At 33.4% G+C, this 24,972-nt stretch overlaps 1 protein-coding gene across 1 annotated transcript; it reads right to left on the bottom strand.

Annotated features, from left to right (window-relative positions):
- Nucleotides 1-3,817: 3,817 nt before the first annotated feature.
- On the bottom strand, nucleotides 3,818-22,833 carry LOC143044460 (uncharacterized). The gene is made up of 10 exons (XM_076216494.1): nucleotides 22,682-22,833; nucleotides 18,723-18,836; nucleotides 16,806-16,964; nucleotides 13,725-13,805; nucleotides 12,224-12,517; nucleotides 10,395-10,520; nucleotides 9,227-9,349; nucleotides 7,739-7,841; nucleotides 5,112-5,477; nucleotides 3,818-4,447 (listed from the first exon to the last, which is right to left on the bottom strand). Exons 1-10 carry the CDS (start codon nucleotides 22,743-22,745, stop codon nucleotides 4,000-4,002), a joined length of 1,878 nt encoding a protein of 625 aa, XP_076072609.1. The 5' UTR covers nucleotides 22,746-22,833; the 3' UTR covers nucleotides 3,818-3,999.
- Nucleotides 22,834-24,972: the final 2,139 nt, after the last annotated feature.

The following is a 24,972-nucleotide window of genomic DNA, read 5'->3' as shown; positions in this document are numbered from 1 at the left end:
TTAATATAGATAACATATTTTATTTGTGATTTTATTTCCGGTCTCTTGTGGACAGTTGTCTCATTGGCAATCATACCACATCTTCTTTTTATATTTTTATTCATATAAATAAATGTCTTTTATTCACTCGCATTTATATTTTAGGCATTAACCTTATTAATAATGTCTGCACACATTTTTTAGGATTTAAGCTTAAATCCTAGGATTTAAGACTAATGCCTAACACCATTTAGGCAATATACTTACTGCCTAGGCGTTAGTTTGTTGCCTAGAATTTAAGCTTAATGCCTAATTTCACTTATTGCCTCTTACATGTATATGCCAAACGAAAATCAAATAAGGTAGATTACAGCCGACTGACAATCATTGAATCAAAGAGCTCAATATTAAGTTCAGTCAAATCGAGAACATATTGGTGCTAAACAGGTTTACAAGCGCTAATTATACATAAAAGCCGGTTCCATGAAATCAACTACGGTGGTGTGTTCTCAATTCATAAATACTGAATGTAAAAATCAGTTGGAAAAAAGATTGATTGTTTAGATCATTACCAAGAACAAAAACAAAAAGACAAAATCACAAGGTATCGATCTTCTAGTACTTGATTTTTATCAACTCACTTAGTTTTTATTTTATCTCAATGAATGAATAAATCCTGTTTTCCTGGTTGAAATATGAATCAGTTTCCATCAAAAGAAATTTTGATTTTACATAGTTCTAAGTGTTCTTACGTAGTCTGTATTTAGTCATCTTTTTACATGCATAAACCTTGACTCATGAATATTAAGTGATTTCGAGTATATCCCTAATCTTAACAGACTTTGCATTGAATCTTTAATGCGAAAAAATGCTTTTTCTATCGTAGATTTGGTAACGGTATCCTTATTTGTAAAAGCTTTTAAAAATGTCTTGATTTATTCTTAACTATTTGTAACTGCATTTTTTATTGTTCGCCTGTTTTAACAATGTATTTCATTAACTAATCATGGAGCCCAACAAATTAAGTTATGCAATCAAAAGAATTACAACATATATTTAGAAGTAAATACAGTAGTTTTGAACATTTTATCAGCAATCAAAGACGGGCTTCAAAGTTATTGTGAAACTGCCTATTCTAGAGGGGGCGTGAACCAGATGTGGATACTTAAAAATTCCAAAGATCTTTTAGAGTACATACAATCTAACTCTCTTTCATCTTGTTACAGTATTAAAACATTTAACTTTTCTACTCTGTACACTAGTATTCCACATTCCAAACTAAAAGACAAATTGAAAGAGTTGGTATTGCTTTGCTTCGTAAAAAAGAATCGTTAACGTAGATACAAGTATCTTGTCTTAGGGAGGGATAAATTCTACTTTGTAAAGGATCACTCTGATTCGAACAAAAAATTCTCTGAAACTGATATTATCAAGATGCTTGATTTCTTGATTGACAACATATTTGTTACGTTCGGAGGACGTGTTTTTCAACAGACTGTCGGCATTCCAATGGGAACAAACTGTGCCCCTCTACTTGTCGACTTGTTTCTTTATTATTATGAGGCTGACTTCATGCAGGAACTTCTTAGGAAGAAAGATAAGAAGTTAGCAATATCCTTTAACTCTACTTTTCGCTATATAGATGATGTTCTTTCACTAAATAATTCAAAATTTGGTGACTATTTGGAACGCATCTATCCAATCGAGCTAGAGATAAAGGATACTACAGATACAGTTAAGTCGGCCTCATATCTTGACTTACATCTAGAAATTGACAATTAGGGTTGGTTGACAACAAAACTTTACGACAAAAGAGATGATTTCAGCTTTCCAATTGTGAACTTTCCATTTCTAAGTAGCAACATTCCAGCAGCACCTGCATACGGGGTATATATCTCCCAATTGATACGATATTCCCGTGCTTGCATTTCCTATCATGATTTTCTTGATAGAGGGTTGCTGCTCACAAGGAAGCTATTAAACCTAGAGTTCCAAATGGTGAAGTTGAAATCATCCCTTCGTAAATTTTACGGACGCCATCACGAGTTGGTTGACCGTTATGGAATAACCGTTTCACAAATGATATCGGATATGTTCCTTACGTCGTAACTACAATCCCCTTCCCTTTCATGAATATGACCTACCGAATTAGACTATTTACCGGATTTGTTATCACATAAGCAACACGACGGGTGCCGCATGTGGAGCAGGATCTGCTTACCCTTCTGGAGCACCTGAGATCACCCCTAGTTTTTTGGTGGGGTTCGTGTTGTTTATTCTTTAGTTTTCTATGTTGTGTCGTGTGTGCTGTTGTTTGTTTGTCTTTTTCATTTTTAGCCATGGCGTTGTCAGTTTGTTTTAGATTTATGAGTTTGACTGTCCCTTTAGTATCTTTCGTCCCTCTTCTTTAATAAATAACTGCTGTTTAATCCGTATCGCTCAACTTTGATGCTGAAGCCTATATCATACAGTCAAAGGCCTCGGGTTGATATTGATATATTTGTATGATACGGCTTGTGATTCGGATTTTGACATGTGCTATTCTCTATTTCATCATAAAAACACTATTTACATTATTATAGCCGGGTAAAATGGCGTTCCGGCTAAAGGTAAATCAAGAAGGAAGATTTCGCTCCTTAAACTTTTTTTTCAGCAGTACGGCAATACCGAACAACAAACTCCAAACTAAATGTAATGTAACATACAAACAATAACAATATATATATAAGCACAATCAATTAAGGGATTAAGCAGATTAACAGAAGACAAATTACAATAGTTTAAAAGAGTAATTAGTGTCCGACACGTATTTGTAAATTATAGTCCAAACTGTCACATAGAATAGATAATGAGATAAATAGAGTAAATGCATTTAAGACCTTTGTCCAAGATTATGACACATAATCCGCGTAAAACACTTATGTCTGAATTCACGACAAAGTATAGAATAACAAAATAAATGCAAAACCTAAATATACATTAAATTTTGGCTAAGTTTGGTTAAATTTGGCCCAGTAGTCTCAGAGGAGAAGATTTTTGTAAAAGTTCACGACGACGGACGACGACGGACGACGGACGCCAAGTGATGAGAAAAGCTCACTTGGCCCTTTGGGCCAGGTGAGCTAAAAAACTAGGGGTGATCTCAGGTGGTCCGGAAGGGTAAGCAGATCCTGCTCCACATGTGGCACCCGTCGTTTTGCTTATCTGATAACAGATCCGGTAAATAGTCTAATTCGGTAGGTCACATTCATGAAATGGAAGGGAGTTGTATTTATGACGTAAGGAACATATCCGATATTATTTGTGAAACGGTTTTTCCATAACGGTCCACCAACTCGTGATGGCGTCCGTAAATTTTTGTTAAGGTGTATGATCATCACACCGTTCAAAATAGTACCATCCTTTTTTTCTAAAATGATTCCAAATATTGTGACATCGTTGCTAGAAACCATACATTGTAAAAGATCACACGTGGTAAATCAATAGAACGTTTTTAAATAGTGTGGAAAGGAATCCGAAACTAACGAATAAGATTTTAAAAATCCTTTTATTAAAAATTATAATGTTAACAATATTCCAAATAGTGTTTTTTTTCTAGATGCGTTTCAAGTTTTGAGTAAATTCTGTATCATTTTAGCTTTAGCCCTTTTTTGTTGTGTCTTCATGGCGTGAATATAAAAGTATAATCAGGTATAAACTTTATAACAGATTGTCATAAAAAAAATAATAGGATAATTGGCAATAAAAGTTAAGTGATCTTACTTTCAAGTCAAAATAAAAAAGGAAAGTTTTTTCAAAATTTTTGCTTGACAATAATAACAATTATGATGATGTGGCCAAAACAAAACTGGTTAATCATATTCTTCTTCTTAAACAAATCTATGCTAAATAGTCCTTGGTTGTCATTATAACAAACAATGTCAGAGAATCTTAGACTTTACATAGACTATATGGTAACGTAAACAATTTTGTTGTATGATACATATGTACAGCAATATATATTCCGCCTTTTCTTGTGGCCTAAAAGATTATATCGTCTACCTCTGATGTCACATTGTAAGTTGAATTATCAAACCCTATTTTGGTTTCATGGTTGGTCAAATCAGTGTGGTAAATAGCTATATCGGTTGCTTCTTCCATTTGCTTCTCAGACTGGTGATCTACCTTAATTACTGTCGGGGGTTCGATTGGATCTTCATCAATTTCATTGTACACTGTCTCGGCACCCTGTGCAACACTGGTTATATCAACCTCTGGTATTACCATGTCTTTATCATATTTCGTCACGGATGGATCGAGAACAAAGTAATCTCCTTGTGCCTCGTCAGTTGTTAAAAGTTTGTTTTCAGAAAGAAAAGTGGTTCCTTCCTTGTTTGTACCTGAGTGATTAATTTCAAAATTTGACATCTCATATCCTTGGTCAACTAACTGTTGTCTTGTTAGTTGTTCTGTGTTCTTTTCCATTGATCTGTAAAATAAAATGTAATAATTTGTAACATTTTAACAGGTTTCTTAATTTCTAACTTTGTTTTTATCTTACGTAACTTATTCATTAATATCTTACTACCAACTTTTTTCACGCAAAGCATATTTTAAATTTTATCAATAATGAATTAATTTATTGTTGATCAGAATATTTTCACCTATCGTTCTTACAGTTCATCTCGATCTTGTAGCTAATGGTCTTCCCTCTGACCTTTTCAATCTGCTCAGCTCTTAAAATTATATAATAAAGCTTTGACACGTGCAACAACCAAGACCAGACTTCAACAAATTTGACTCGAATGTATCTCCGTTGCCTTAATGATCAATTCTCATTTGCTGGAAAACAACAAAACAATTGTTTCCATCATGAACTAAAAAATGTTTACTCCGATAAATCAATAATCAGAATTCTGTCATATTAGTATTGATAAATATTTGCTGCTCAACACAAAATGAATAGTATTAAATCACGTGTTTGATAGCAATAAAAAAAAATATGTCCAACTCATGTGACCAAGGTGTTAGCAACTATAGGTTAACATATGCCCTTCGTCAATGAGAAAACTACACCAGGGCAACAAGCTGAAAAAGACCCTGACAAAGCAAAACGGAAAAAAATCCAAACGCGAAATTATGATTTGACATACCCTAATTGTGTTTGATTTATGATCAAATCATTAGGGTGAGAACTTTGATCCATAACTTCTATTTTCTTCTGGTGAACACCCTCCATATCTGACGATGAATTTATGTTATCTTCATCAATTTCATAGTAAACATTATCGTCACCATCTGCACCACTACATCTTTTAATTTCTGGTAATTTCCGGTTGCTCAAGTCTTTATCGTATTTCGTAAAGGAAGGATCGAGAGCAAAGTACTCGCCTTGTGCCTTGTCGGTATTTAAAGATTTGTTCGTAGAAGGAATAGTGTATTGTTCCTTGTTGGAACAGGATGGCCCACTTTCAAGATGTGCCATCTCAAATCTTTGTTTTCTCTTCTTTTTCTTTGATCTGTAAAATATATATTTTTTTGCATTAATTTGTAGGATCCTCTACAAAAGATATTTCAGCTGATCTGTAAAAGAGGGACGAAAGATACCGGAGGGACAATCAAACTCATAAATCGAAAATAAACTGACAACACCATGGCTTAAAACGAAAAGGACAAACATACAAACATTAGTACATATGACACAACATAGAAAACTAAAAAATAAACAACACGAACCCCATCTCAGGTGCTCCGGAAGGGTAAGCAGATCCTGCTCCACATGTGGCACCCGTCGTGTTGCTTATGAGTTACACATCCGATGTAACAATTCCATCTTCATGCCTTATATCTCATGTACTGTATTAAGACGCTAGATTAAAACTGACGACAAAAGGTAACATCCGGCCACCGAAGGCTTTATTATTGTGAAGCCTAGGTGGCGGAGTGGTCTAGCGTGTCGGATACAGTACAAGGCGATTTGGTGTCACGATATCTCAGTAGCATGAGTTCGAATCCCGGCGAGGGAAGACCAAAACATTTGCGAAGCGAATTTACAGATCTAACATTGTTTGGGCTAATGTTTAGACGTGTTGTATATACAGACTGTACACAGCCTTATATCACCTTCACTGCAGGTGATCCGATGGATAAATCTGTTGTAGAGTTTTCACTGGTTCAGACGTATTTATATATGAAAAAATGAAAAAAGGCAAAAAAAACCATTAACATTTTGAAAGTATGAAAACATGCGAATGTTTTTGAAGAAAATGCTTAAATCTTATTTGAAATCTTATCATTGACTAGAATCTTTTGTCAAGGATCAAACATTTAGGTCCAAAAGGTTGACAGTTACTTAAGATTCATTTGTGTGTTCAAGAAGATGGTATGAAAAAAAAATGAAGGGAATTATGGACAGCTGTTTCAATAATTTGATAAATTTCTAACAATAAAAAACTTGCCACAATCATTCATTCTTTTGTTCTATATATAACATGTCAGTTTAAACAAAAAATACCATTCGATGTTAACAATTAGATAACAAAAAAATATAAAGCAACCCTTTTTTTCGCGGTATTGAAGACCATTGGTGGCCTTCAGCTGTTTTCGGCTCTTTGGTCCGGTTGTTGTCTGTTTGACACATTCCCTATTTCCGTTCTCAATTTTATTTCTTTTGGTTTACGGGAACGATTATTTATCAGTTTCTTATCTGTCTAGACTACTTTGCTCCGCTCTTGTCACACGTCAGTAGCTAAACCTAACCATACATATTGTAAGTAAGTATGCTGGTACGAACAAAAAATCTTTTTTCTTTTATAACAAATATTGATTTTCATCATATTAATATTGAAAAATATAATTTTCACACAATAGTAAGCCCTTCTAAAATCATTCGCTTCTCTTACTCGACAACAAGCTTCATATTGTGACTCACGACTGATATTCTAGTATCAAATATCAACCAATTTTGAATAATTCAAACTAAATGGCGCAGTTTTCTTTCAGAGCGAGTGTCTTATAGCACAACACATTGTGCTTGTCTCCATGACAATTTGTTCTGATATTCTTAAGAGACCGGCGTTCGTGAGAAACTTTTTTTTTCGAGAAAAAAAAAGAATCTAGCATTAATCTTTTAGCTTCACGTTCCATAAATACATGATGTCCTTTAACTTAATAATTCGAAGTTGTGTGATTATGTCTAACGTATCTATTTCATCACGCTTGAAATAACGCATGAAACAGATATAGTAAAGTATGCCTCATATCATGTATAATATCTACAAATGAAAATGACGGTTGGTTGAATAAAAAAATTAACGCGTAAAAAAATGATTTCAGATTCCCTATTTTGAACTTTCCATTTCTATGTAGAAACATTTTAGATATTTCACAGATAACGACGGATATGTTTCAATTGTCTAATTCACAACCTTTCTATCTTCTATCGAATGGAATCTTTCTGATTAGCCTAATCACCAAATACGCACTCATATGAGCATCACAACGGGTGCCACATGTTTGGCAGGATCTGCGTATCATTTTGGTGTACTTGTCCCTTCTCCCAGATTTTTGATGGGGTTAATGTTTCTCATTCTACAGCTTTCTAGGTTTGGTTTTGTAGAATGCTGTTTGTTTTTTTCGGCGTTTTTTTTTTTTTTTTTTTTACCATGACATTGTCCAATCAATGATTTAATAATCCGTTGACATAATTCAACTCTCTTTTCAAACAAGACTTTTCCCCTTGCTTATTTACATGTAGTGTAACAAACGAAAATAAATGTACCTTCGTCTGCATACGTATATAACCAGTACAATAACCACACATAATATTAGTGTACATGTAATTCCAACTGAGATACCAACTATTGCTCCATTTTCAAAATCTTCTGTAAAAGATAAAAACCATTCATAAATTACATTGATGCTTGCAGGTGTATATGCATGTCTGTAAATCAAATTTTATTTAAAAGAAAATAACATTACATAATGTACATGATATGGTTTTAACTTACTCATTTAACCGCAAATTGTGGAAAGTGATGTGAGCAAAATGATGTCTTCAAAATAGGAGAAAATTCAGTACACGTGAAGACCAACATAATAGATTGCATAAAATCCTGACATTTTAATATATATATTTACTTTTCTTTGACGTTAAACCATTGACGTTGAACTTTCCTATGTTGCCAATCATTCACAATGGTCCAAGAGAAATTATTTTGACATACATGATTTAAAACATTTTGATAAATAGTCTACTAAATGGTTATATTCATCGTCAAATAATTTCATACGTATTTAAATTTCCCATGTGTGTCTCTGGTTATTCCGAATGTATGTCAATCTTTGAAGGCGACCAGACACAGGGAAACTCACCGTTGTTTTTTCGTTTTGAGTGCATATTTTTGTTTTTATTTGAAATTTCGCTTCTTTTTGCCACCGGACATTTTTTTTAGGGGCTTTGTAGATAAATGCAGGGGACTGGCAGAGCACCACTGTCGTTTCCTTCCCACTTGTGTGTTGTTTTTTTTTTGTAAGGTAACTGGAACCTCCTAAAGGCATGTTAATCACGACATTACGGGTAAAACTAAAGCAGCAACGATCCTGAGAAAAGAGACGTACCATTTTTTTACCAAACAAAAACTTTGTGAAAATAGTGATTTTGTCTAATGCTTAGTTCGTTTCTGTGTGTGTTACATTTTATTGTTGTGTCGTTGTTCTCCTAATCTTTTAATGCGTTTCCTCGGTTTTTTAGTTTGTAGCTCGGATTTGGTTTTTTTCTATCGATTTATGAGTTTCGAACAGCGGTAAACTACTGTTGCTTTTATTTGTGACAAATCGGCAAATGAATCAAAGAGATCTTACAGACAAACTACAGATTTGATGACAGAAATTTTCAATATAATGTTTTAAACATAGGTAACTAATTTGTCTGTTCTTTTTTGGTACAGTTCATTATTCACAAAAGTCATAAAACATTGACATTACTAGACTATCCCTAGTAAAGTAACTGAATACATAAATAGTCATTTATTTTAAGGAAAATCATCGGCAGGATTTAAAGACGAAATCCACTGACAATTAAGTACCGAATTGTCAAAAAGTCAGTCAAAACAATAAAGACTTGCATGTTCTTAAAAACCGTAATAATTACCTAGTGTCTTTTTATGAAAGGTTTAATGTGGTGTTCAGTGCGTGTCCCTCTGGATTTAACTTTTAAAGGACATATATGTCTTTTTTTATTTATATACACATAATTTGTTTATATTACGTTTTTTTCTGCGGTCTTTCCTGTCCCATCTGTGTGTTCTTCTATCCCCTCGGTCATTTTCGTTTTCGTTTCCATCTAAAGCAGTTTGGTCGGAATCTGTGGTAATATCAGAATTTCTGGAATCTATAAAAACAAATAGAGATTCGCTACATTTCCGAATAACTTATAATGCTGTAAAATGATAACTCTTCAGAATGTTTCGTTTAATAGGGAATAAAAACAATTAAAGCCATTTCTTCCTTAATGAAAGACTAATTCTTCTTTTTGAAATTTTACAGGTGATGAATTTGGTTATGTAAATTTTATAAAAGCCGAAGTCTCTGTGTACAAAGGTAAACATCTACGGCGGTAATTATAGATGGGAATTTTCTGGCAATCGCATATGTCTAAACGTCATGACTATAGTTGCAATACTACTGGTTTTAATGTTGTGTTTCTGTTGTGTCGTAGTTCTCTTATATTTGATACGTTTCCCTCAGTTTTAGTTTGTAACCCGTATTTGTTTTTTCTCTATAGATTTATGCATTTTGAACAGCGGTATACTACTGTTGACTTTATTTAATATGTGGACTCTCACTAGTAAATGAATTTCAATGTTAATGGCATCATCTAAAAAGAAGTCTGAGTAATAAATCATCTAATCATTTAGTCATTATCAGTTTTTAAGTCCATTTTCAGATGGATCCACTGAGGTAATTTCAGTACTTTTCAGTCAATTAAGTATACAATGATGTTTACAGGTAAATAACATTTACTCAAAATGATCGTTTCGAATAAAAAAAATTAAATTAATAAGTGTTGTTAATGCAAACAGAGTAGCAACATCCTTCAGTTATGTAGTCCTAGCAGCGATAGAAATTTTGGAACATTTAGCTATTTTAATTTAGGTGATGCTATAACTGAAAATCAAAATTAGGGAAATCCAATTCTGTGGAATTATTTTATTTTAAATAAGGCAAGGGGGCCCTGAATAGGAAATTTTCAATTTCGGTGCAGTTATCAAGACATATACTTTCATGAAGAACAAGTATGTACATGATGTAGGCATCCAAGTATTAATTTTAAGAAATAGATATTTTTATTGTGGTGTTGAATTTCTATCCCATTGAATTTTATCTTTGAAAGGATATATTTTCCAATTCATATACACCTAATTTCTGTTTATTACGTTTTGTGCTGTCGTCTTTTCTGTCTTTTCTGTCCCGGCTTCCTTTTCTGTTATCCCGTCCATCATTCTCTGTTCCATCGTATGTTGTATGATCAATATTTGAACTTATATCGACATTTTCTGAATCTGAAAGAACAGATAAAGATTTGAATTTCCGAACACCCGTAAGAATCTTGTTTGTTAGCAAAGATTCATCTTTCTCATTGTTGATTTTTTGCAGAGCAATTACTTTTCCCAGTTGAATTTGTTAACCAAGCGTTAACCTTTCTATTTGTTATACCTTACCAGACTGTTTCTCTTTCTGATTTTTATTTGCCAATGTCTGATAAAAAGTCATTAAAAACGGATTGCAAGCAGGAAATGAATATCCCTTAATAAAAAGACACATCCATTAAACTTATATAACGTATATGATTTTTTTACAAAAAAACTCATTTTTAAAATGTCACAGTAATGAGAATAAAAGCCAGAAAAAGACCGGACGTATATTTCCGAAAATTTCGGAAACGACAAATTCCTCGGTTGAATGTTCACATTTTGACATTTGTATATGCCTAAAAGTTATGACTAGGCAATAATACGGATTATGCTACCTGCAATAACATTTTTTCAAAGAAATTGTGTTGCCAAATATAAAAAAGAAGATGTAGTATGATTGTCAATGAGACAACTATCCACAAAAGACTAAAATGACACAGACATTAACAACTATAGGTCACCGTACGACCTTCAACAATAAGCAAAGCCCATACCGCATAGTCAGCTATAAAAGGCCCCGATAAGACAATGTAAAACAATTCAAACGAGAAAACTAACGGCCTTATTTATATAACAAAATGAACGAAAAACAAATATGAAACACATAAACCAACGACAACCACTGAATTACAGGCTCCTGAAGCTGTATAGTCTACACAACATATGCAAATATTCACATAAGATTAAACTATACCATATCTACTAACAGTTGTCATTACAAAAGGACGTCGGCAGTATCACAGTCCTTTTTAATGAAGGTGCATAGATTTTCAAATAAAATTGAGAATGGAAATGGGGAATGTGCCAAAGAGACAACAACCCGACCATAGAAAAAACAACAGCAGAAGGTCACCAACAGGTCTTCAATGTAGCGAGAAATTCCCGCACCCGGAGGCGTCCCTCAGCTGGCCCCTAAACAAATATATACTAGTCCAGTGATAATGAACGCCATACTAATTTCCAAATTGTACACAAGAAACAAAAATTAAAATAAAACAAGACTAACAAAGGCCAGAGGCAAAAATGCGGCGGGGTTAAACATGTTTGTGAGATCTCAACCCTCCCCCTATACCTCTAGCCAATGTAGAAAAGTAAACGCCTAACAATACGCACGTTAAAATTCAGTTCAAGAGAAGTCCGAGTCTGATGTCAGAAGATGTAACCAAAGAAAATAAACAAAATGACAATAATACATGTATAAATAACAACAGACTACTAGCAGTTAACTGACATGCCAGCTCCAGACTTCAAATGCATTTTTGTCCACGAACAAAATACAATGTTGAAGCAAATGACCTTTAACAATTAGGACTTTAAGTGTCTGTATGTGCTTATCACAAGGGCTTCATTTAGTTTTTAAGCTTAAATCATTTCTTAATAGACGGAAAGCATACTTATTCAACTGAGAACAACTGAATTTAATGGAAATAAAATTGGCTGGCAGAATCTGTGTGACGTAATACAGAAATGAAGGCGCTACAAATATCCTTCCTCAGCATTAAAGACAATGACACAGATAACGCCAAAATTTAATTTGAAACCAATGTTTTGAGATAAATCTTTATACATACCACGATGAACTTTTCTTTTACAGTAATATTCTACATATAGGTACTTTGTAATACCGCGGCATGGAGTTCCAAATGTATCTTTGTTCACGGGAAGAAAGCATTGTTGTTGCCATTTACATTTATTATTTAAGAATTTAAGTGTTTGCTCTTGATGGTCACAAGGAAAAATTTCTAAGCCCTTCCAATGGCTACATCTCTCCTTGTCTGACTTTCCACGACCAAAGTTTGCATCCTTAAACACTATAACAAAGTTGTTTGGACATGTTATATTCAAGGTTTCTCCTTGACAAAGATCTGAAATTAGTCATTAATTACTGATGAGTTTCGAATACAATTGATCACATTATTTTTATTGAAGATTTAAATAGTGGTTTTCAACGTTGCGTTTAATGAAAATGTATATCCTTATTTATTGCATAATTTGAAAATGAATAATTTCTTCAGACTTTGGTAACATTGAAATAAGACATAAGTGTAATGATAACTTGTTGATAGATAGTTCTATATAAGTCTGTTCAATAATGTCTATGATGATTATAAGAATTTTAGACTGATGACTGAAATATAAGAAAATGCCTACATGATATATATACCCATTTACAATTTGCTTTAGCGATGTTTGCTTGCTATTCGGTACACAGGGAAATTTGACTCGCATGAATTTCACCTCAAACGGGTTTATACGTGAAACTCACGTGCAATCAGTTCAGATCAGTTTTATGTGAATCTCATTTGAAATTACATATTTTTCTTAGTGAAATTGATTTGAATTTTGTTGAACTTACTCAAATAACATCTGAATTTTCAAATTAGATTGAAATCCTGACAAATTCGATATTTTTTTGTTTGTTAAGTTCAACTGAAGTTTATGTAAATTTTAATTCCCGTGTAATCCTCATAAAATAAAACCACATGAGTTTCATGTATATTCTGTGATTTTTTTTATGAGAAATTCACGTGAACAAAATTTGTCTATGTATTATATTTTTTCATTATTGAAGATCGAACAGTGAAGTGTTTTGTATCAAATTTTGTTCGTGTTGAATGAAAAGAGAATAGTTTATAAAATATCGGCGGATATTTTTTTACTAAATGGTATAAGTTATTTTTATAGTTTCTTAGATTGTAACACATTTTGACTGCTGTCTACCGATTTTTTTACCTATCATGTTAGATAGTAGTAATTCAAACATTGTTGTCAATATAATGAAATTCAATGCGAATGTTATACCAATGAGATGTTTACCTAGCTATATTAGAAAATGCATGTAATGAGTTAGAAATATGGCCGTTGTTTTCCACCCGTTTGATGTATTTGAGCTTTTGATTTTGCCATTTAATAAACGACTTTCCGATTTAAGTTTTCCTAGGAGATCCATAAATATTTTTTCTCTCTTTTTCCTATGATAGGTTTATTGTGGTATTGGGTTGCCGTTTCGTTGTCCTTTACATTTTAAATGGTCAATTTTATTATTCATTAAAACTAATTTCTTTAGCTTACATTCTTGCATGTCTTCAACGTCTCTGTTGTCAGCGTTTGTAGTTTGATCATAATATGTAGTTGTATCGGAATTTTCAGAATCTGCAAGAACCAAGAGAGATTTACCACATTCTCGACCATATACATAACATATAGCAGAGACTGTGATAGAGCAGATAAAAACCCCGAGAAAACAGTGTAAACCGAGGCGAAGCTAAGGTTGACTATGCTTTTTCGATGGATACCAATCTGCTCTATCACCCTCTCGGCTTTATGTAATGTATTATACTGAATGTCCTATCATTATTGTCGTTTACTGTTGAATTGAAAATTTAATGACGTCACGTACATAACAACGTTACAAAGTGAAGCAATGTTTTTATATTTTCGTGTTGAATCTATGAAAAAGTTTCTGTTGCAAAACGTGGAATTCGAGCATTGTCTTCAAATATTTTCTGTAAATTCAGTTTTACAGAAAAGGGTAAGGGTGACATTCAAAACATTGTCTCCATCTCAGCTATGGGATAGCCGAGAGTAAATTGTCTCCCTCGTATTAGCCAATCAAAATCTACGTGAAGTATAAAAACACATAGTGTTCCAAAAAATGTTAACCCTTTAAAATGTTAATTGTAGAGAAGTATTTTAAAACTATTTTCTAGAAGAAAACAAATACATTACAATTTCAATAACGAATATGCTTTTGATGAATTCAATTTTAAAATGTTTGAGGTTATGAATACTAATTTGTATTATATTTTTTATTATTAAATCCAAGTGTCTGTTTCAAAAGTCCAAAACTACTTCGGAAATGAGGTGACTTTCTTATACAATTGTATATGCCCAAAAGAATGACTACGTCTACACTCAACAATATTTGAAACGGGTTCGTTATGTTTTCAAAAGTGGGGCGGCAAATAGGTAAGACTCATAGATCGAAAATAAACTGACGACGCCATATGGCTAAAAATAAAAAGGCAAACGGATAAATAATGGTATAAAAGACACAACATAGACACTAAAGACTAAGCAACACGAACCCAAAACTGTGGATGATCTCGTGTGCTCTGCAAGGGTAAACATATTCCGTTCCACATGTGGCACCCGTCGTGTTGCTCATGATATTACAAATCCGGTAAATAGTTTAATTCGGTAGGTCACATTCATCAAAGCTGATATATCTTTTTTTAAAAGAGTTAGGTTCTCATGTTGTTGCCTGTAGTTTGGCCTTTATGATCAGATAAGTATTCATTTTCGATTCACCTTTGTAAAAGTACGGCCACAAGACAAACAGCAGTACACGAAACACAACATAGAAAACTTTCTTTATTCGTTTATCTTTAACTAGCAGATAAACTTCTGTCCTACATGATTACTATGATTCAGGTTGCATGATATATATAGGAAATAATAGTGTATTGACTTGACATATCATCGATATAAGGATGAGGCTTAGAAACGGGAAAATGCGAAGTATTTTGCGGTGTAATATTATAACACAATAAAATGTGATCTGTTGAAACCAATCCGATGGTGAACTACTTCGTTTGAGTATGAATATCACCAATAGGCATAATACATTATGATTTATATATTTTAAACAAACAATATTAACAAGTGATATTATGTGTTTCCAATTTATGAAAGAAATAAGTTTGGGTTGTTCCACGCTTCGTAGTATACATTGGAAACAAAGACAGGTTGAAGAGGTCGTGATGAGTAACTAAATATAGTTCCGGCAACTACTATTTAAATATGCATGAGGAAAAAGCGGATTTATGTCAAACAAGTGTATCAAAAGCAACCGGTGAGGTGAAAATGCGGTGGGCATAGCAATTAAAGATGTTCGTTTACCTTAATTTTAGCTTTTTGTCAGATGTTCGAAATCCGCTTGTTTTATATGAGGCCATCTTAACGTTTGTCTGTCAATACTTTCATTTTCTATTCTTTTTAACATATAATATTTGAAATTTTTGTATAAATTAAGAAAAAACGTGTCAATGTAAAACATATGAAAAATTTTGAAAAAATCATTCCCATCAAGTTTTAATAACTTATATCTCAAAACAAGGTCACATGAAGAATAAACTGAGCAGGCAATACTGGACAAAACCATGGTCAAAACTTTTTTTAGGTTTTAACCCTGAATGGGAAACCATCATGTTTAGGGAATTATCAAAAAATGTGTGCAAGTATTCTAGTATAATAAAAAGAATACATAAAAAAAAATTGCCACATAGACACATATACCATCTTTATCTAAAAATCTTGTCAATCGCCCTTATTGCTCGTATCTTATTTCAATAGAAAACGTTTGCCCAAATTATATTAACAAGTAGGGTAGAATCATATATGATTTATTTTGTGGCCGCACGGTCTAAGAAGTCCAAATTTTGCATCACTAGCTAGCCTGTCAACACTAAGATGTTTAATCCCCGCACTTGGCGCATTTAACTCAAATCTTAATTGACTAGGATTGTCAGTTTTCAAGTCGAAGGCCGTTGGTTCTCTCAGGTCACTCCGGCTTCCTCCGCTGATAAAAACCGATCCCTGCAAAAGTGTCAATACGGCTGAAAGTGGCGTTTAACATCAATCAATCAATCTTTAATGGATTGCTAGAAAACATTTTACCTTTTAACTTGAGGTGATCAAATGACATCATCGTATGCATGCACTCATAATTTTTCTTTAATTGGTTCTTTTCATAACTTTGTTTCATATAGTTAAAAAGGCCATTTATGCTATTCCTTCTTACTTTTTTCATATTATTTAAAAAAAAAAAAGAAAAAAGGAGCCAATGGTAAAGATTTCAAAAAATAAGAGAGAAGAATTTCTCTGGAAATTTGTGATAACTAACTTTATTCATCGCAAACAACATCACATACTTTTAATTTATTTCTGCTTTAAATTTTTAGTTTCGTTATATACTATCAACTATTATCAGTCTTTTATTGATTTATACTTATATGTATCTGTCTGTCTTATATTTTCTCGTTCAATGGTTGATAAATAATTGAGTTCAACTCGACAACGTTCAGTTTAATTCCAACTCTTTTTGTCTTATTCAACGAGTTACCAATGTGAGGTTACGTTATTGATATTTACCCTTGCATTTCAGCAGTGCATCCATACACAATGTTTTGTTGCAATGTCCTCCCTGATTTATCATTTTGTAACCTGAACAAAACGTCTTTTTATGAGACAAACAATCTTTAAGGATACTCTCTTTTGGCTCTGTTCCAGTTAAATTACACAAGCAATGACCTGTAAATAATATGTTCAATTTATTTATTTACAACTCTAAGCACACTTCATACCATACACTGACCATTCTTAGCACTCCTCATTCTATCCACTTTTCATTCAATATCCAAACCATTCCATACAGAGACAATTCCATTTACTTGCTATTCCATACATTTGCCATTCCATACACTCACCATACCATACATTACTCATTAAATACACGTACCATATCATACTCACCATTACGAGCATTCACCAGGCTAAACATTCACTAAAACATAAAGGCATCATTACATGCATCCACCATTCAATACACTCACCATCCCGTGCATTCACCATACCATACATAAAAGAGGGACGAAAGATACCAAAGGGACAGTCAAACTCATAAATCTAAAACAAACTGACAACGCCATGGCTAAAAATAAAAAAGACAAACAGAAAAACAATAGTACACACGACACAACATAGAAAACTAAAGAATAAACAACACGAACCCCACCAAAAACTAGGGGTGATCTCAGGTGCTCCGGAAGGGTAAGCAGATCCTGCTCCACATGTGGCACCCGTCGTGTTGCTTAAGTGATTACAAATCCGGTAAATAGTCTAATTCGGTAGGTCATATTCATGAAAGGGAAGGGGATTGTAGTTACGACGTAAGGAACATATCCGATATCATTTGTGAAACGGTTATTCCATAACGGTCAACCAACTCGTGATGGCGTCCGTAAAATTTACGAAGGGATGATTTCAACTTCACCATTTGGAACTCTTGGTTTAATAGCTTCCTTGTGAGCAGCAAACCTCTATCAAGAAAATCATGATAGGAAATGCAAGCACGGGAATATCGTATCAATTGGGAGATATATACCCCGTATGCAGGTGCTGCTGGAATGTTGCTACTTAGAAATGGAAAGTTCACAATTGGAAAGCTGAAATCATCTCTTTTGTCGTAAAGTTTTGTTTTCAACCGACCCTCATTGTCAATTTCTAGATGTAAGTCAAGATATGAAGCCGACTTAACTGTATCTGTAGTATCCTTTATCTCTAGTTCGATTGGATAGATGCGTTCCACATAGTCACCAAATTTTGAATTGTTTAGTGAAAGAACATCATCTATATAGCGGAAAGTAGAGTTAAAGGATATTGCTAACTTCTTATCTTTCTTCCTAAGAAGTTCCTGCATGAAGTCAGCCTCATAATAATAAAGAAACAAGTCGGCGAGTAGAGGGGCACAGTTTGTTCCCATTGGAATGCCGACAGTCTGTTGAAAAACACGTCCTCCGAACGTAACAAATATGTTGTCAATCAAGAAATCAAGCATCTTGATAATATCAGTTTCAGAGAATTTTTTGTTTGAATCAGAGTGATTCTTTACAAAGTAGGATTTATCCCTCCCTATGACAAGATAATTGTATCTACGTTGGCCATTCTTTTTTATGAAGCAAAGTAATATCAACTCTTTCAATTTGTCTTTTAGTTTGGAATGTGGAATACTTGTGTACAGGGTAGAAAAGTCAAATGTTTTAATACTGTTACAAGATGAAAGAGAGTTAGATTGTATAACCATTCCATGACTTTACCTTTCCTATGCCACGGTCTATACACCAGCAGTTTATGTTATTACCACCCATGCACTAAACATTCCATATGCTAACCCTTCTATACACTATATCCATTCAATACACTCACCATATATGCACCATTTTATAAACTCACAATTCCATACAGTTCCCATTTCAAAAACCAACTCTTTCATACACTTTATTAACTTACCATTCATTTCTTTTTCTGCGGTACAATGTTCCGCTAAATCTTTTATTGTAGCATCGTTATTGTTACAAAGACACTTGAACAATCCATCAAAACCTTTTCCATCATTGCCCATTACTACAATTGATTTTATAAATTATATTTGTGTGTTTTGGAATACTAATGCATTGATACTATATTTAAGAAATAATTCATTCATGCCATGCTCTATGCTCATTTTAACATGGGTAGGCATTATATTTGTTAATATCTTAATACCGAGCGTTTGCGAGGTAGGCATTAAATTTTTACAAATATAATGCCTACCCATGTTAAAATTAGCATACAGCATAGCATGATAGAATTATTTCGATTCTAATAGGAATATTTTGAACTTTTGTACTTCGAAGCGGACCTAAAGTAGACGCTCGAAATGTCGTCATTTGGATTTGATGAACAAAAACGTTATAGAAAAATCAACAATTTATCAATAAAAAAAAGAACAGAAACATTTAAACTTACTTTTATAATGTTTTTAATTAATTTCATAGCGAGAAACACCAACACAAATGTCAATTTTGATATCTGGCGTTGTTCAAAATTCATCTGACGGTGCAATTTCAATTGTGACGTCAATCACGTGCAGCCCATGTTCTATTCCAACTAGAACATGGCTTTGTACCCAAAGCTAAAGAAGAACGTCATAATAGAATCAATACTTATAGGTTCAAACTATTTTGTAGTTGGTTAGTTCGTGGCTTTGTTAAATGATATGAGCAAATCTGACCGCCCTAAAACGGATAAATCAGCATGTGCAATACTGGTGGCGTTGTCCTGTCAATATTAATCCGGAGTTAATATTGGATTTCGGACAGGGACAATACAGGAAAAGCCGTGTTTGCCCCCGTATTGGCCAATGGGCTAATTCGGGACGTTCGCTTCCGCGCTTTCAATTTGCGATCATTTGCTTTCGCTGAGCTTACTTGGCAATTAACATTGGACGTATAGTTATGCATAAAATACATTTGTTTTCATATTTTTTAACTAAATATCATAAAATAGTTTAAATGATTTTCAGTGTTTTGTAACACATACATTTAACAATGTTGAAAAATCCATCGTGAATGCGAAAAGAGAAATTCAGAAATTAATTTCTGTATGTTCTTAAACTTCAACGTAAGTTTAATAGAAGAATTAAAATCATTAAATAAAAGTGTTGTGAAATGGCTGTTTCTGTTTTGGCTCTGTTATAAATTTTCGATCAACTGTATTGGGCCTCACCTCTTCGAATCTCGGGTCCACAATACAGCTAAAATTGAATCTATGACAGCGCCAATACAGAAACAGCTAGTTTAAAATAACACTAAAGTATTAAAAATTGTCAACAACCAGGAAACTTCGGATAAACGTTGAATGTGATTTCAAAGTTTTGTTAAGTGTTGTGTACCTAGTATAATAGTTATCATTGAACATAATTCATAAACAAGGAACTATTTATTTATGAAACCAAATGATAATTTAATTTCCATTTAGCATGTTTAGAGTAAATATATAACATAGTTTTCGTAATTTTAAAATGGACGGAAATATAATATTTCTTTGATGTTCACTCCACATATTTGTGTATCATCAACACTCAAAATTGAAAAGAAAAATAAATATTAAATAGGACCCTCTTTCATTTAAATAAAATCTATCGAATGTTTCCTCTGTCGCTGCCGCTCGTGATAATTTTTTTAGCATTAAGGATTAACCCGCTGTAAAATCGATATACATTCAAGTGATTACTTTCCGGTTATAGAACACTGACGGTCATACATCCTGTAGACTGGTACTTTGGCTTTGCACAATACACCTGGGTTTTTTTTAGACTGTACTCTATGTTTTTATATCAAATGCATTTGATGTGTGCTCATTGATATTATGTCTTGGGTACATATTTTTTTTTAGTTGTTAAAAGTTTTGTTTTTCAGCACTTGCATATACTCTAAGATCAGTACTTTTGTCTTCTTGGGTTGTTTGCTTTTTTGTTTTTTGTTACGATTTGTGTCGCCCTGATACCATAACTCTTACATCTATGTCAACCCCCTTTTAATTGATGTGTACAATTTGTCTTATGTTGTGCTGTTACACCGCTGTCCCTAGTAAGAGGAGAGTAAAGCACTCCCCAAAATGGTTGACCCCGCTGCATTCTGTAAAAGTTTGTCTAAAGGCTGTATATCAGTTGGGTTTTTTTATGTTCTGTGTCATATTTGTTTATTGTTTTGTTCATAAATCAGGCTATTCTTTTTAATTGTTTTACACTTTGCCATGTAAGGATTTATATCCCGCAATACGGTATGGGTTCTACTTACAGTCGAAAGCGGTAAAGGGACATATACTTGCTCACATTCACGTCATCTTTGTTCCATTCAATAATTCCTTATTTTTATTTCTTATTCTAATCTATTTTAAAGCAGGGGTAATATTCATATACTAAAGTAATATAAGAAACCGCGGTGGCAGAGTGATCTAAGTAGTTGAACTACTGTATCACTCGCCTGTCAATACTGCGGATGTGCGTTTTAGTCCCGCACGTGGCAGGTGTGCTCGACTCCAATTTTACTTGATTAGATTTGGTGAGGGTTGGTGCTTTTCTCAGGGAACTCCTGCTTCCTTCGACAATGAAACATACCTCCACCACGATATATCACAATAGTGTTAAAAGTGGCGTTAAGGATGTACTTAGGTGAGGTTAGGTGAAATTTAATAAATTAAGAATTTAAAATTGATACTATAAAAGAGGGACGAAAGATACCAAAGGGACAGTCAAACTCATAAATCTAAAACAAACTGACAACGCCGTGGCTAAAAATGAAAAAGACAAACAGACAAACAATAGTACACATGACACAACATAGAAAACTATAGAATAAACAACACGAACCTCACCAAAAAACTAGGGGTGATCTCAGGTGCTCCGGAAGGGTAAGCAGATCCTGCTCCACATGTGGCACCCGTCGTGTTGCTTATGTGATTACAAATCCGGTAAATAGTCTAATTCGGTAGGTCACATTCATGAAAGGGAAGGGGATTGTAGTTACGACGTAAGGAACATATCCGATAACATTTGTGAAACGGTTATTCCATAACGGTCAACCAAAACGTGATGGCGTCCGTACAATTTACGAAGGGATGACTTCAACTTCACCATTTGGAACTCTTGGTTTGATAGCTTCCTTGTGAGCAGCAACCCTCTATCAAGAAAATCATGATATGAAATGGAAGCACGGGAATATCGTATCAATTGGGAGATATATACCCCGTATGCAGGTGCTGCTGGAATGTTGCTACTTAGAAATGGAAAGTTCACAATTGGAAAGCTGAAATCATCTCTTTTGTCGTAAAGTTTTGTTTTCAGCCGACCCTCATTGTCAATTTCTAGATGTAAGTCAAGATATGAGGCCGACTTAACTGTATCTGTAGTATCCTTTACCTCTATCTCGATGGGATAGATATAAGCTGGAAGAGCATCAATTAAGGATAAAAATAAGCTAAGAATATTGATAGGTCATGGACCTCCTTTTCGAGATATTTGAGATTTAAAATATGGCTGGAAAATGCTGACTCGGACTTTTACCTTATATTAGCATTGGTATTATTTGGGTCTCAAAACAAAAGAAAGAAAATCAAGAATCTTCTAAAATTTCGGTAAATGACCTTTCATGAGCTATTAGGTCTTATATGAAAAAATAAGGGGTGTTATAGGGGCAAAATATTTTACATTGTATTGTATGGAAAAACACCAAGGAGTCCAAACATTTGACACAAATTCCAAAACCTCACCTAAGTACATCCTTAAAACACCAAATAAACTATAATATTACATTAACAAGCTCTTCTTCTGAATATGCATTAAATTTGCTATAAAAGGTGAAACAGCCATCCATTATCAGCATTGATATTCATACTACAGGAAAGATATGACTACTTGTATCACTTACCCTTTTTAGCATAAGCTAGATTTTGCAACCAGCAAAATATGATAAACAGTTTTGTTTTAACCATTATCACTTGTAATCCATGAAATTTTATGGTATATATAAATGTATAAATGAAACGGAAACTCCATCACTTAAGGATTAGAACTTTACCCGGAAAATATTATACTTTTTTTCTCAGCAAAGTCCCTGTAACTTCCTCTTGATAACATCTACATTTACACATACGAGCTACACAAACCATATAATTTTATTGTTATTCTTATTTCATTAGATGCTGTAAACGCTTTACATGATTTTTATCGATGTTTTTATTTTTGTGTAATCAAATGTTTTTTTTATTATGGATTGTTACCGTTAAAAAGCCATGTTTAACTAAGTTTAATTCTTTTGATATTTATAATGCAAGGAAAATAATATATTTTCAATGAGGGTTTGAACAATTATTGCTGTGAATCTGGCATTTACATCTTTAAGTTTATACTTACTCTTTATTGTTGGTTCTGATCGAATACGGAAGAGGGTATTTAACCTGGAGCTCAATTGTATGTGTCATTGGTCAATACTTATTTTTCCTAAGTTTGGTTTCTTTTTTAAAATCTGATAGATGACCAAGTATAATTTTTGAATTGATTGTAAGGTGTACATATTAGTCGCAAATGGTTCGTCAGAAAAAAAATGTGTTATGGTTTATTGATTTGTCTTAATAAGTTTGGTGGTTCTAATCTCAGATGCTCAATACAATAGGTCTTCAGTATTTGTTATATTGAATGATTTAATATGCAAATGTCTACTTAGGTAAACTGAGATTGACATTATTTTTGTACGTCATCGACCAATCTTGAGTTTTCATAACAGCCGACTTCATTGAGTGTGTAGCCAAATGTAATATCTTTGGTTAGCTTGCTTGTTAACTGAACCGTGAAGTCATTATGAGGTCAGGTATACTACCCTCTTTTCGAAGTAGCATAGTCCAAGAGACAGATGGATTGGTCTTCTGTCGGACTTGTCTATTCTCAAAGTGGGGTAGTTTACCTAACCTAACAATGACTTCACGGTTCAGATAACAAGCAAGCTAACCAGAGATATTACCTTTGGCTACACACTCAATGAAATGCGCTGTAATATTTGTTTCCCATATGCTATACGACATAGTCATAGGCTCAATTTGACTGCCAGTCAGAAAAGCGCTGTATCAAACGTTTCTGTTATTTTTTACAAGAAAATTAGCGCAAAAGCAAACTGAATTTTGATTAAAATGCAATACAAGCCTGCAATGCAAATCATGAAATACAACCCTTAGGCGCAAATGAAATACTGTTAATAAGTTTTGAAATGCAATGCATAAGAATTTACTTAGCTATTCGTATTTCTCCACGCGAGCAATGTTTAAAAAAGCTTCATATTGTGTCGAGCAGCTGATATTTCCCATTGTCACTATGATAAAAATATGAGAATTGATCGATTGAATAGTTAATTTGCTTTCCTCTATTTAAATCATTTTTAATTTCTATTGTATGTATTTATCTCTAAATCTTTTTCATTTTTTCCAGTGAAATCTATACAATTTATACTTGTACTTCCTGTAAACAATGTATGTATGATAATTCATATTTACTAATATGAATTTTAAAATAAAACAAGATAAAAACAATGCGCGATTTACAGACATGCATTCTTTAATATTCGCATATTGAATTGTAATATAACCTCATATTCCTTGCTTCTTTTGAACTTTTTTTTGTTCCATTTATAGGCATTATGTTTTGGGGTCTGTGCGTCCGTTCGTCTGTTCGTTCGTCCGTCCGTTCGCCCGTTCGTCCCGTTTCAGGTTGAAGTTTTTGGTCGAGGTAGTTTTTGATGAATTTGAAGTCCGATCAACTTGAAACTTAGTAAACATGTTCCCTATGATATGATCTTTCTAATTTTAATGCCAAATTAGAGATTTTATCCCATTTTCACGGTCCACTGAACACAGAAAATGATAGTGCGGATGGAGAATCCGTTTACTTGGGACACATTCTTGGTTTTTTTTAATCTAGATGGAGTTAAAAAAAAAAAAGAGGGACAAGAGATACCAGAGGGACAGTCAAACTCATAAATCGAAAATAAACTGACAACGCCATGGCTAAAAATGAAAAGGACAAACAGACAAACAGTACACATGACACTACATAGAAAGCTAAAGAATAAACAATACGAACCCCACCAAAAACTGGGGTTGATATCAGGTGCTCCTTTTAAACTTAAAAGTTAAACTTGGATTAAGACAAAAACGACGAAGGGGAAGGGGT

This window comes from Mytilus galloprovincialis, chromosome 9, assembly GCF_965363235.1.
Source record: "Mytilus galloprovincialis chromosome 9, xbMytGall1.hap1.1, whole genome shotgun sequence".
NCBI classification, from domain to species: domain Eukaryota; kingdom Metazoa; phylum Mollusca; class Bivalvia; order Mytilida; family Mytilidae; genus Mytilus; species Mytilus galloprovincialis.
This window is presented reverse-complemented; position numbering and strand designations above follow the sequence as displayed.

Coding starts and splice junctions, on each gene's coding strand:
- LOC143044460 (XM_076216494.1), bottom strand. CDS start 22,745: ATGGTTAAAACAAAACTGTTTATCATATTTTGCTGGTTGCAAAATCTA. Junction 13,806..16,805: donor TGCACTGCTGAAATGCAAGG/GTAAATATCAAT, acceptor TGGTTCTTGCAG/ATTCTGAAAATTCCGATACA. Junction 4,448..5,111: donor ATAAATCAAACACAATTAGG/GTATGTCAAATC, acceptor TTTATTTTACAG/ATCAATGGAAAAGAACACAG.